Below are 15,339 nucleotides of genomic sequence, written 5' to 3' on the forward strand. Positions count from 1 at the left end.
AGGCAACACAGATTTATATAGGCTCTCCTAACAAGGTATAGTTTAGGCTATAAACTGCAGCTCTCCCTGCGCACACCCAGGCTTTTAATGCCTTTGGCAATCCTTCCCCAGAAATGCAATGGCGTCACGTGCCGATTTTATATGTGGGAATCCCCTGGCTTCACTTGCTGGCTGGACTGTGTGCCTGTATGGAGACTGGGTGGGTGTGGAGACTGGGTGGGTGGGGAGACAGAGTTTGGACTTCTCGACTCACGAGACTCTGAGAGAGAGACTGCCTGCTGCAGTGTGCCACCACCCACCACGACCACGTGGTAAACCTTATTCAGTCTGTGCAGGAGTCTTCTCTTATTCTGCGCTCACAGGCACACTCCTCCACAACTTGTCTTTTCTCTCTGGCTGTCAGAGTGCGCTCCAGACTAGCTGCAGACAGAGGGGTGGAGGAGAGGGAGGGGGGAAGGTTGCCAGTCCCAGGCAAGTAGCCTGTGCGCACACACACACTGCTGGGGGAGGTAAGGCATCTATCATCTGCTTTGCATAAGGGAAAACCCAGCAGCAAAGTCTCAGCTTGAGAAGCAGATAGGAGCCAGTCAGACTTTCATCAGAGGAGAGCTTGAAGGGATGCTAATTTAGTCAAGAAGGGGTACGGGGAAATAGAATTGGCAGTGTATGAATTGGGCTAGTTTTGGGCTACTTTTAAAATAGCTTTTGGCTACTTTTTTATAGTCTTTGGCTGGTTTTGAAACATAAACCTGGCAACCCTGCCTGCTCCTGTTAGCCCAGAGCCTGACGGTGCTGCTTGTACCCAAACTTCCCTCGCAGCTCTGTGTAGTGTCTTCCACACCCAACAGTTCCCATGCTCGGACCGGATAAACTGGGCGTCGAGATGGACTTCGGTTACAGAGGAGTGGCGCCCATGGGAGATTTCTGTACGTTAAGTGCCAGTATCCCGGCCACCAAAGTGGAGCTGACAGTATCGTGCAGGTGAGAGTCCAGCCCCTGTGTATCTTCCTCATTCACTGGCGATAGGTCTTTGTCACTGTGAAAAGTTATACGTGTGTGTGTGTGTGTGTGTACTTGTGTGTGTCCATGTAGAGTTCTGCTCTGGAATTTGCTTCCACTGCTCTGTACAAAGTGCCTGTCAGTTTAATCTGTTACAGACAAGAATGGGTTAGGGACTTTCCTATTGAGTGGTTACACAGTAGCATGCAGTTGGCCCTCTTTTTCACTTTACTTATTGACTGTGTGTTCTTAAAGCAACAGTAAGTGGCCATTGCTTGTGTCCCGCTGCATTCTGACAGGGAGTCCAGACAGATATGCCCAGTGCCAGGGTGGGGATTTGCTGGCTCATTTCTAATATGGAATAGTGACTGGAGCTGGGTTTTCCAGATTTCTGGTTTCGTTTGGCAGCTGTACGTTTATAACTGACATTCACTATTGCTGTGTAACTTCACATCTGAGGATGATTTACACTTTTTTTCAGATTTAGAGCATACATTTGCTAGATGTTCCATCTGATTAGCAGCTGATAATAAGGAGCGTTTCCATTAGCATTGCTTCACATGACCTTATTCTTGCACAACTGCACATAATCTTATTCCACTGTTCACTCTGCCAAATGCCATTTATCCAACATTATATCAAAATTTCCAAGGTTGCTCAATCCAGAGGAGACACGGGCTGAGTCACGGTTTTGTATAAATATTCCCAGTGCCATCATCCACAAGTAAATAACAGACAGATTGTATGTGTGTGGCTCTCTCCCTATTGCCCTGTGCTCCAGTATAAACACACCAAATAGAATACCCGTGCAGTAGATGGTAGCTGCTGTTAAGCCTGTGGCACTACCTGATTTATCTAAAGATTTGTTAGCAGTGCAATCCAAGGGACATATTCTCTTCCAAAGAAACACATTTTTTCTGATGGCTAGTTGAGGATTGTGGTTCACTAGATACCAACAGTGTGCACAAGCATTTAGTTAATACCTGAGCAACGGAATCTATCGAGGTCTTCATTTTCACCATAGTATCTTTTTTGCAACTAAACGTCCTGTTTATACAGTATCTTGCATTTACAAATCTAGGTAAAATTTTAATATACACAATTTATTTTGAACTAATATATTTATATTCACGTGTAGATTTGAAATATGTGAATGACGACGATTGCATGATCTATACACTTTGCATCATTTTCTTTGTAGAAAAACTAAGATCAGTATTCCCTTTATTTCTTCAGTTTAACAGGTGGATCAGGCTTTTTTTAAAGAACTATCTTGTAGTGTTTAGCAGCAAATGTTTGTGACTCAACATAACCAAAGCTGCCAGACTGGAAAAACATTAGGGACACAACTATTAAATGTGGTGTAGATCTTCCAACTATATTTTCTACAAATCTATTCAGAACATTCTATAAACCTGTCAGATCATTTAATGTTATTGTGAGGCTAATGTTTCCTTTCAAACTGATCTAAGTACCAACAGACGTCACTGTAGCTCAATGGTTAGGATTGTTTCCTTGCAGTACCTGAGTTGGTTCTGACCGCAATTTGCAGGAAGTGTAAATGTTTTGCATGTGTCCTGTGTTTGCTTGAGTTTACTCTGGGTTCTCCAGTTTTCTCCCACTCTCCAAAAACACAGGCAAGTTAATTAGCTTATGATAAAATTAACCATCGTCTCTGTAAATATGACAGGGGCCATATAATGTAATCTTCACTTGGACAGGAATTTATCTGAATGATGAACAATCTCTGTAAAGCCCAGTGATTCAAATTGTTTGAAGAACATGTAGCTTAACATAGTCCATTAAATACAATCAAGTACTAATTTATTTCACAATATCGAGTACAGACACAAATGTACGGATCTAGCTTTCTAAAATATATTTTATAACACCTTACCAGGGCCTTGAGGGTACATCTGTAACCTTTCTCCTGTACTTCTGACATTCCATGAGTAGCATCTGATCTAATTATGCAGACCTATCCACTGCTTACTTCTTGCATTGAGGTCAGATGTGCCTAGGGTTATGTATTCCATCACTGAAATGACAGTGGCATAACTACAGCAGACCCTGCAGTTGCAGTGGGCCCCATACTGAGGGGTTTATAGTTGTTAGAAATCTTCCCTCCCCAGCTGCTCTCTTACCTCCCTTGTGGGTGGAGGGAGGGTCAGGTAGGGGCTGCTGTGTGTGCCGGGCCTCTCTGATGAATTTTGCTAATTAGTACTATAATAAAGGAAAGATGTATTCATCCTTTTAACTTGGCCTTGTTGGTAACGATTCTTATGAGCTAAATCTAATAAGCTAACCGTTCATCTCATTGCACCTACATTTGCAGAAGTAACATCTCAATATCATGGCCATATTGTTTTTTTTAAAATAGTTAGATTTTATGTGGGTGAATGTCATTGCATACTTAGAATAAAGTAAAATACTGTATGATGTAGTTTTCAATGCATACCAGCTTTTTACAACTGCACGCAGGGTTTTGTCAGTGTGAGATGACAGTTTTATGTGTCATTTTAAATAGCTTCCATTAGATCATCTTGTCATAATGTATGTTATCAAAAAGCCAATACATTAATCACAGTTGTGCTGCGGAGACTGAGGTATCTTTGTCTGGATAAAAGGTTCAGAGTGAATGGTGCTTGATTCAATGTGTAATAATAATAACAACAATAATAATCAGTGACGCTAAGGAACCAATAATTGGATTCAGTTACCTCATCTCATTATTTTTTAATTATTTTTAAAAAGCTTGGCTATTCTGTGCAGCATAATGGACATTGAAAAGCTATTAACCCTTTGCCTGCCACACACATATACCCTTCACACTACACTGGCAGGCTTTAATTGCACAAACTTTTTTTTACTAATTAGAGGTTTCTCTCAGAATCAGGGGCAATGACAATCTCCTAGAAGCAATGGGGCTGTCATGTCTGACTAGCAATACAATTGTTGCAGCACCAACCCCAAACCGGTGACCGGTAACACCAGTTTGGGAATTTAATTGCAGCCACTTGAGCTGCCCATCACACTTGCTGTACATGACTCTTCATCTGGGGTTCCTCTATTGCGTACCTCCCGTTTTTTGCAAGACAGTCCCGATTTTGACAGCTCAACCTGCAGTCCCGGATTGTTATTGAAATTTCCCGACTTTCTATTTGATCTCCTGCACTGAACAGCCAGAAAAAGATACAAAGTTCCTAAAACTTAATTGGCTTTTGGCAGAGAACTCAGAGTATGTGGCATGTGCACTTCGATACATTTGTAACAATTTAAGATAAGCAAAAAAACAATTGTAAATATTTTCCCCTCTTCGGGAAATTGTGACTTGAAAGCTTAAAGGCAATTCACCTTCATTAGCAAAACTGTAATAACACATAAAACCTGAACGGAAAATCTCAGAAATGTGTTCAAAATTTCCATAACCTGCCAATTTTTTATAAAATGGACATGGTAATTAGGGGGCAGGATCATAAAATGAGCCACCAAATCTTTTTGTCCCTCTTTCTATTTTAAACATTTTGGGAGGTATGTTATTGCTGTCAGCTGCCCTCCAGCTCCAAAAAGCAGTAATGCATGCATGTACACACATCACACATTTTTCTTAAGTTTTGCTATAATTTGCACACACACAATCACACAACGGCTCTATGTGTATGCGCGTGCATATACAAATACACACTTGAAAAATTAATTTAAACATTCATCAGAATGTATACTTTCCAAAAATATAGAAATTTCATAAAAACAGCCAATAGCTTTGTAGCTAGTAGTTTTAAGTAGAGAGATGTCTTTACCAACTTTGGATTCAGTTTTGAGGTAATGCGTACTTTAAAAATATATATATTAAGGATCTTAATACTATTGTGGGCTTTCCTTGCACATAATATGCATTCACAGTTCTTATTTTGCACCAACCAAAGTTTTAACCATGAAAATGTGTATGTGTTTTGGGTTCTCTAAATACCAAATACCTAGCTAAACTAATGTGTGCAGGGCATCAAACTGTTCAGACCACTGATATTAATATTAATGATGATTTATCTTGGCTATATTTTAGATAGAATGCTGTAAACTGGAAGCTTTGAGGTAGCAAAGCTGTACAGTTTGGTAATTTGAAGTAGACATACATTGTTGCTTATTTTGGATTCAGATAGATTTGTTCTTGTCTAAATTATATGGTTTTTAGGGGCCCACATACTTTTTTGCAGCTTTCACCACACATAATAGGCAGTGTGCTTGAAATAGTAAAAATATAAGCCATGAAATTTGTATGTACATGGTAAATGTTGGGATATCTACACACCAGATATTTTGGTACACCTGTGCACATTGGGCTTTTGGAAAGGTTTGCAGTTTGTAAGCTTGGAGCAGGAAGCTATGATTACCTATTTTATATTCAGGAGAATATGTATATTCCAAAAATACAGTATATAGCTTTCCGTGATAAACTTTTTATGACTTTCCCCTTATAGATTACAGTAAATGTGTTCATTTTGCAGTAGGTGAAATGACAGAAAAGACAGGTTCTATTTTGGGGCCACATTTTTCTGACTTCTGTTAGCATAAGCACAATTTACACAGATAAGCAGTCCACTGTATTAACCTCCCATTCCTATTTCCCAGGTACAGCCACTTAGGCTTTGAGATTATGCAGAGGTCTTCTGAATGGGCTGCTGATTTGTTTTTACTGCATTTGGATGAACAGGAAATAGAATATGACTCTACTTACTCAGTTTAGGAATTTGCTTTGTTTAAATATAAAGACAAAAAACACCATCATTCTCACTTTAAAATACCAGTCTAGGCACAAAGTATGCACAGCACAAACCCTATTCACTTGCACTTGCACTTGCACTACATCTTTATTGTTGCTTACAACCCTTTTAAACCCTACTGGTCATGTTTGGCAGCTGTCAAACCTTTATTCTGTTATTGTTGTATCTGCAATGTCTCCATTTATCATGCGCTTGTGCAGCGGTACCAGTGCCAGTACAGCTCAAACACCCACACATTCATAATTGTCTCCTGTTCCTGCACAGTTTGTTTGTAAATAACTAAGACACTGGGAAGTCTTTATGAAAGAACAAATCTATGATTTGCGTTTTGATTTTGCAGAGTAGCTGATAGCTGTCACTTTTCTACTGAAAACTGTATGAGTTTACAGAATTATTTATTTCTATCATTTTGACTGATTTTAAGGTTTGCCACCCAGATTGTATTCAAACAGCATTGCAAATCATTAAACTTGTATTATCTATGGAATAAAACATTATGGAAATTATTAAACATTTGCAGTCTTGGAAACAGTTACTATTAATATTGTTAATGTGTATGTATAAAGAGCAAACTTATTCTGCAACACTGTACAACAGAAGAATGTTACAAGAGAAGATATATCCGCATATATCAAATATAGGCTACACACAAATACTTATTGATAGAGGAGGCAAAGAAGATCAACTTTATTGGATGGTTTTGTTTGCAAATGTCATATTTTCTACTGTTTATTTTGAACTTCAATCTGGAATGCACATTTATTTATCTTAACTGAGTTGGCGGTTTTTTTTTCTCCCATTTGAGAAAAACACACAGAAAAATTGCAGACATGGGGAAAAAAGGAGCAAGTATTTTTTTTAAACCTTGAAAGAAAAATGAAAGCTTGATATTACTGAGAATTAAATGAATATGTGCATTGCATAGTTAATTGGAGTTTGAAAAAAAAACATATGCCCATCAAGTTCAGCCCATACAAATGACCCCAGAGCAACTTAACTAGCTGTAGATCTATAACTTTTGATAATATGCTTGTTCAAGAAGTCATCTAACCCACTCTTAACGGCATGAATAGAATCTTCCATCACAACATTACCTGGTAGGGCATTCCTCAACCTCACTGCTCTCAACTTGAAAAAAAAATTGTGTTCCTTCAAAAAAATGATCAGGTCTTCAAATGTTAAGGGTGTCCTCTTGTTCTTTGTGCTTTTCTATGTGAAAAATAATCCAGTGAAAAGAAACCCAACTTTGATTTTCTGTCTTCATAGTTTAAATTTTCCACTTCTGATACCAGCTTAGTTGCATGTCTCTGCACTCTTGCTAGATTAATTTAATTTAAGGACTGGTTACCAAAACTGCACTACATACTCAAGATAAGGCCTTACAAGGGACCTATAAAGAGGCAAAATTAGGAAAATCTTATTGTGCTCTCTATAGATTTCTGGTAAGGCCTGACCTCAAAGTATGCAGTACAGTTTTGGTTTGTATGTATTCATCCCTTATGTTAATGCCCTTTTAATGTGCTTTAGTATCTACTGACTGGCAATGTCTAGAGTTATGTTGTTTGTTATTCACAAAAATACCCAAATCCTTTCATTTAGGGGCCGTTTTTGTGCGAAGTAAAAATCGTTTGATCGAGCGATTTAATCCTTCGAATCGAAGGATTGTAAAAAAATACTTTGACTTCTAAAAACTTAGCCAAAGACTCAGAGAAGTTCTATAAGGTCCCCCAGAGGCTAGACAGCAATTTGGCAGGTTTAAGGTGGCGGTGTCAAAGTCAAAGTTTTTTAAAGAGACAGTACTTCAATTTTCAAATGGTCGAATTTGTGAAGTTTTTTCAATCCAAATCGAATTTTGGCCTATTCAATGGTCAAAGTACCCAAAAATTACTTCGAAATTTTGGAATTCGAAAATTCACTTTCTACCCTTAGGACCCCTTAGTGTCTAGTATAACTAATATTTATGTATCTCCACAAAGCAGCAATATCCTGCATGGAATTTTTCACAATTTAGTAACATCAGCAAAAACACTTTGAACAGTAAGTACCATCAGTATTTACAATGTCCACCTCCAGGCCATTAGTTAAATTAATAAGTTTAAAAGCAAAAACCAAGGACAGACCCCTGCAGTACTCCGCTAACAATACTGGTGCAATTATAAAGCCGATTTTTTATCAAAATTTCTGATCATTTTCTGACCAAATCCACACGGATTTCCACATTCTTAAAATTTCCTGTACTAAAATTGTGAAAAAATTATAATCGTTTCCGGATTTGCCGCCCGAAAACTAAGATTCTTTTTTGTGTTTTTGCCTGAAAACCATGAAATCTTCTGAATTATTGCACGAAACCCAACACAGATCAGAACATCTTCGGGACGTCTCCCATTGACTTGGAGTACTTTTTTTATTCAGACTTTTAACTTAATTTGCATTTAGTAAAAAAAATAGAGTCTTTGGCATTGGAACTTTAGTAAATAACCCCCAAAATGTTCAATTTACCTTCATTATTTATATTCTATCCAATAACAATTATGTCTCAGGTCAATGTTTCTTAATTTTTATCAGTAACTTTCTTTGTAGTACTGTATCAAATGCTTTAGCAAAGTAGATCACATCCACATCCATCCCAGTTTAGTTTAGGTACTCTTAAAAGAGATTCTTTAATTACAAGAGATTCCTTGATTCTTTAAAACCTTCAGATTCCTGTGTCTGGATATACTGTTGTTTGCGATAATATATTTTTTTCTGACAAATTGTACTTTGTGAGGAGGTGGGGCTGAGAAAATATTCAGACTTGGAATTTTTATGACCTGGTCATAGTTTGAGAATAATGTACAAAAAAAACAAAACAAACATGAACTATGTGCAGCATTTTATTCCTCACATTTTGTTCATCAACATGTTCTTTGTTCTTTTCTGACACTGAAAACCTCTCCTATTTAATCTTTTCATTACATTGTTATTGCTGTCATAACATGCTTCATTCATTAACGCACAAGCAAAAGAGATTGCAAAAGAGACCTATATGATGCTAATTGCTTTTAATAGCTGGCGACTGATATGTCCTTTCATTGTGACGTGTGTGGGTGTTGGTGCAGTTTATTTTCAGACAAACGTAAAGCTATAGCTTATTGCTTACGTAAAGTATCACTTTCTGGCATAGGTACTCAAAACGGATGCATTTTTGGGAGCAGCCTGTTATGTAGTGTTGCTAAGGACTTCTACATTTGCATCCTTACGTGTTACTTTTTTTTTTTTACTGTAGTGGTTGATAAATGGCTGAGTTTGGAAAAATCACATGACCACTCACAGCTACAGTATATAAATAATAAACTGGGTATATCTTTCAGATAAATGCTATTGACTTAATATATAAAAGCTACATTGAGTAATGCTTCAATTTCTTCCAATGTAGAGACCACAAGAAATTTAAAAATACATACCTCCCAACATTTTAAAAAAGTAAAAAAGAGGGACAAAAACATCAGCTAATTTCCATGCCCATTTTACAAAATTTTAACACATTTCTGGGAGTTTAAGGACCATGCTTAAGGTGTTATAACAGCTCTGCTAATTAAACTGAAATTGCCCTTTAAGCAGCAATTCTCAGTTCTCCCAAGAGACCCACTAATCTTCTTAGTTACAATTGTATCTATGCTTATCTTAAATTGTTAAAAATGTATCTAAGTGCAGCTGCTCAGTGTTCTGGGCTCTTTTTTTCTGGCGGCAGTGCAGGAGATCAAAGAGAAACTCTGGACATTTCAGTAAGAAACCTGGGACTGCAGGCTGAGCTATCAAAATTGGGACTGTCCAGCAGAAAACGGGACAGTTGGGAGGTATGAAAATATACAAATCAAATGCTTAAATTCTCCACTGCAATAGCCTGCTGATTTTCAGTACTTGTGCCAAAAAATAGCATCAATTTCCATGACACACCTTAGTACTATTTTCTGTTCCATTGCAGGTAATGTCCTGTGAGGATGCCCAATGCAATAAGAATTAATGCTGCATTTTAATCAGAAGAACAAAACTGTTCTTAAATAATGGATATTTTAAAATTCATTTAGGCTGAAAATAAATAACATCTAACCATAATAAGCTTTCATTTTAAGTCAGTTGAAGAAAATGTTTCTTCCTTTTCAGATGTTGTTTTTAGAAAGTATCTTCAAAACCTTTTTATCTTGAAGATAAAAGCTGTAAAGTATATTGGTGAATTTGAAAAATATACAAAACATATCCCTTAGGGGGGTATTTATTAAAACTTGAATTTTTCTCATTATATTAAAAATGAAAATTCGACTTAACTCCCAACCACGATTTGGCTTAATTTTACAAGTGGATTTATCAATGGGTGGAAATTAGAGTTCACCATTTGATAAATTCACTTCTAAAAATCCCATTAGAATGAATAGAAAGTGGGTAAATTATTCTGTGGTTTCACTCTGATAATCTTCCCCTAAGAGTAATTTTTCAAAATGTTGTTTACAACTGATTTAACTGAGCTGTAATATCTATTATCTGACTTTTATTTTGCATCTTGGCGAACATAAAGTAGTCAATTTTTGTATTCACAAAATAATTGGTGTAATTTTGGTCCCTTGGATGTGCTTGAATAGAGTACTATACCCATGCAGTGTCCATAATTTACAGAGGTTACTGTGCCCTTCTTTTGACTAATTAGATTTCCTCTCTTGAAATATCTGCCTGTATCAGTCTCTCACCTATACTTTTGCTTTTTTTTTTTTTTTTGTATTTTTTTTTTTTACAGAAGCAGGAAAGGTATTTAAATAATTTTCCATATATCTTATCTTTCACCAAGATGGGCCAGTAATTTTATTTTAGATAGACTGAATGCTGACCAAACACACAGAATGTTGTTTGCTTTTTCTGAATTGGTGCAATTTTTCCCTGTCCTTTTTTTCATCTTACAGCTTTCATTTATTCCTCCTTATCATGCCCCTTCTGTGTGAACTTATCAGTCAAAATGTCAGCCTGCTTCTAAAATAAGTCATCATTGGATACAATCTGCCTTACTGTTTTAAACTGGCTTTTCAGGATGCTTTTGCTTCCCTTCCAGGGATGCCTCCTTCCATGTTACAAAATCGATGGTTTTTGTTATTTATGCTGAGAGGACAAAAAATGTAATTGCAGCTACTCCATGTTTGGTCCTTGCAAGGTAGATAAGGAGAATACAAGAGCTCCGATAGCCTTTGTTTTACCAAAAATTCACAAAGCAGCAAAAAATTTGGCAATGCATTGAAGACAATGGGCATTTGTCTTCAATGCATTGCCATGAAAGACAAATATGAAAATATGAAAATGACTTACCTTAGTATACCATTAGTAATAGATTTTACTTGTGGTAATCTTAATGGTGAGTTTTTTTCTCTTTTATTTTGAACTGTTGCTGAATTGACACATGGCTGTGCATCCAGAAGTAGCACCAATGGTATGAAACTGCACATTTTAAACTTTGTTTTAAAGCTGCTTTTAAATGGACGTGCATGCCTCACTGTATAATCTCTGTTGACCTGCCAGAGCTTTCTAAACTGTTGCTCTCAGGCTTCTAAACAATTGATTATCCCATACATGTGTCAGAGGGTGCCAACCAGATTTTCTGCTTTGAACAACGATTGCAATAACATCAGACTTTGTTACAATAAAGGGGACCCCGCATGGATGACTGAACTAATTCAAATTGCAAGGCAGTTTCATCTAACTTTCCCTTCTGTGCCTTGTTGCCAGCAATGATTCAGTGACATCAGTCATTAAAAGGTAGAAGGGGTTTCAATTTATCTCATTAGCACAGGTCATAATCGTACAAGCAAGTGACCTCTGCAGTGTGCCTCCTACAATGCATGGAATCAGAATATGACCGTTATATCCTGGGCCCTGCCTGCTCACTCGTGCTTTGCTTAATTCTCTCAATGCCCTCAGCAGATTTGAATCTGCTAATGTAATGTTGTCCATCATGTATTTTCCATGCGAAAAGTTAGTCTTCATCCTGAGTTAGATATGGCTTAAAGGAGAAGGAAAGTCGTTTCACACTTGGGGGTGCCAAATGTTAGGCACCCCCAAGTGAATGCATTTACTTACATGAAACCTCGGGCCGTTGCTCCTATCAGCAGAAAACTGCACCGGCTTGGGGTTATTCCCTGCGAGCACCATGGTGTGATCCTCTTCCGACTTCTTCTTTCTTCAAATTTCCCAGGGCAGACGCATGCGCAGTGGAATGAAATAGCCGACTTTTTAGTTAAAGTTCGGCTTTTCACTCTAATGCGCATGCGTGCTGTGAGAAGCAAGAAGAAGCGGGAAGAGAAGCGTTCCATGGTGCTCACTGAAATATCCGGCCCTTGGTTTCAGGTAAGTAAATACATTCACTTGGGGGTGCCTAACATTTGGCACCTCCAAGTGTGAAATGACTTTCCTTCCTGGTTATTTTGCTTTTTATTCAGCAGCTCTCCAGTTTGCAATTACTGGTTGCTAGGGTCCAACTTACCTTAGCATCCATTCACTGATTTGAATAAAAGACTGGTATGAATAGTAGAGGGTCTGAATAGAAAAATGATTAATAAGAAGTAGCAGTAATAATACATTTATAGAGCATTTGTTTATAGATTGGAATTGCTCAACACTTTGGCTCCCCCCACTACCAAAATATGTGTGTGTAAAACATAAAAAAGACCAATGTGCTTATTAGTAACAAAACAAGACCAATGTGCTTATTAGTAACAAAACAAGACCACATTTAAGAAACAAATGTTCTTGTGTGCTACTGTACAGAATATCATCAGACACTGATACAACCCTAGTGCTCTCAGCACTGTAAAATGTAAAAGCTGGCCTATAATTATCAGTTTCGATGGGGATTTGGTATATATATATATATATATATATATATATATATATATATATATATATATATATATATATATATATATATATATATATATATAATATTTATATGTACACAATTTATGATAAATACAATTTAGAACCTTATCCTCACTTAATCAACTCTTGTTTCACAAACTAAATTCCACTTTTAACCTTCAGCCCTTTGCAGAGGCACCCTGTCTCCAACTGCAGAGTCTGCTGTTTATTGGGCTGATATTGCAGACTAGGATTTACAGAACTAGTATTGGGGGCCCAGCACTTTTACCTTCAATGTGGCTGGGGAAGGGGGACAGTGTGGTGTGTGTGTGTGTGTACACTCAGCCCCTGCCCATACATGCTTAACAATTTAAGATAATCAAAAATACAATTGTAACTATTTAAGATAAACAAGACTCCTGGGGAAACTGAAAGTTTAAAGGGCAATTTCACCTTCATTAGCAAAACTGTTCTAACACATAAAATATGTCCCTAAAACTCCCAGAAATGTGTTCAAACTTTCATAACCTGCCAAATTTTGTAAAATGGACATGGTGATTAGGGGTTATGGCCACAAAATAGGCATGGTTGAAAATGTTCTACGCGCAGCAAGTCTTTTTGTCCCTCTTTACATCAAATGTTGGGAGGTATGCATATGAGAACCCTCCTAACTGTGCTGTATAGGAGATAATGCTACTTGTGCCTTACTAAGAGTAAAAATGATGTCTGTATTTTACATAAAATTAGATTTTTAGCATGTTTGTTTATTAGTGATTCTTACAGTTCATTGTATTTTTTTTAACGCTATCAATGTAAAGAATCGTAAATCAAAGAAATGGCAATATGGTTTTGGCACACGCCATGGTCAGAAAATCGAAGAATTGCAGAAAATCTATTTTTGCAGGACTGACAATTTTCAGACATCAGTTTTTTTTTTAAATCTACATTTATTCTGGCATTCCGGAAATGTTAACACATCTATGAAAGCAGATACTTGTCAAATCCTCAGAACTGGACTGATTTTAATAGTACTCAGCACTGAGTAGTAACATCTGCCCGTAGCCTTACTCTCAGAAGTGAAATTACATGTAGGGAGAAAGAATTTCAAATTGTTTCAGTGAAGAAAATAATTGTCGAATAGAAAAAAGATCACTTTGTCTTCAGTACTGGGCTTAGATACCCAGGCACCCTAGGCAACTGGGCCAGCTTCCTCGCCCTCCCTCTCGAGAACAAGAGGGGAACACACTGGGGGGGGGGGGGGTTAATAATACTTGATAAGCTGGCAGTGAAGGGACATGGACTAGGAGAAGGGCTAGATGAAAGAAGAGGTAACATGCCTAGCGCCCCCCTCTGTTGCGCTCTAGGCACATGCCTATTTGCCTACCCCTAGTTCTGTACCTGGATGTCTTAATCATCTGTATCCTGATTGATAATTCAGTCTTAGAATTTCACTTAACACTAAAAAATATATAGAGGCATTTTTTTCAGCCAAAACCTATTTACTTATTTCACAAGTGCTTAGTAGTGTACCTTGTGGTTTCTCAAGTAATATTTTATAAAATTTAAATTCATAATTATGGCAGGAGGCCAATATCCTGAATAAGAAATACTATTTGCATATTCAAATGCCACTCTAAGAATCCAAATAAAAGCAGTGTGATCTTGCATGTTTTAGAGATATTATTTCACCTCCCGTCTTTTATTCTAGTTCAAAAATAACAAGACAGTTGGAATGGAAAGCTTGTTTAAAAATGTTTCTTTCAGAACCCCCTCTTTAAAGGGCAACTATTGCAAAAATGAAACTTTAACATGAGCTTTATCTCCTGTAAATAAGAAACTTTCTAAATCAATCAAGTCTAAAGTAATCAAGTTAATCTTCACTATCTCCCTCTCAGCATCTGTCTCTCTTCATTTTCTCTTTTTGCAGAAGTCAGGGTTAGTTTATGATTGACAGGTAGGTCTAACACATGCTGGCTCCCTTTCCTTATTGCTGCTGGTTTCTTGTAACAGATCTTGACGCTGAGGTTCTGTAATTGGTTAACCTTTTTTTATCCTAGCTTCTATAACCACAAATTAACTCATACAGGATGTGTAACTAAAGTCAAAGATCTTAAATATAATGATATTTTACCTTGTAACATAGTAACATAGTAACATAGTAAGTGGGTTTGAAAAAAGACACATGTCCATCGAGTTCAACCTTTTTTTTTTTTTCCTTTTTATTAACTACCTATCTGCCAGTTGATCCAGAGGAAGGCAAAAAAAAAACCCCATCTGAAGCCTCTCCAATTTGCCTCAAAGGGGGAAAAATTCCTCCCTGACTCCAAAATGGCAATCGGACTAGTCCCTGGATCAACTTGGACTATGAGCTATCTCCCATAACCCTGTATTCCTTCACTTGCTAAAAAGCTATCCAACCCCTTCTTAAAGCTATCTAATGTATCAGCCTGTACAACTGATTCAGGGAGAGAATTCCACATCTTCACAGCTCTCACTGTAAAAATCCCCCTTCCGAATATTTAGGTGGAAGCTCTTTTCTTCTAATTGGAATGGATGACCTCGTGTCAGCTGGAAAGACCTACTGGTAAATAAAGCATTAGAGAGATTATTATATGATCCCCTTATAAATTTATAAATAGTTATCATATCACCCCTTAAGCGCATCTTCTCCAGCGTGAACATCCCC

The 15,339-nt window shown here is 37.3% G+C and overlaps 1 protein-coding gene across 2 annotated transcripts in view; it reads left to right on the plus strand.

Moving 5' to 3' along the window:
* The first annotated feature begins 333 nt into the window (after positions 1-333).
* LOC108713084 (copine-8) overlaps positions 334-15,339 on the plus strand; it is a 134,801-nt gene continuing 119,795 nt past the window's right edge. Inside the window, exons 1-2 of one of the 2 annotated variants that reach the window (XM_041588502.1) lie at positions 334-509; positions 724-981. In XM_041588502.1, coding sequence (XP_041444436.1) covers positions 854-981 — 128 coding nt within the window. In that variant the 5' untranslated portion in view covers positions 334-509; positions 724-853. Of the gene's footprint in view, positions 982-15,339 lie in introns of both variants that reach the window. The other variant, XM_018255792.2, reaches the window with a different exon arrangement.

This window comes from Xenopus laevis, chromosome 3S (assembly GCF_017654675.1).
Source record: "Xenopus laevis strain J_2021 chromosome 3S, Xenopus_laevis_v10.1, whole genome shotgun sequence".
Classification (NCBI taxonomy): domain Eukaryota; kingdom Metazoa; phylum Chordata; class Amphibia; order Anura; family Pipidae; genus Xenopus; species Xenopus laevis.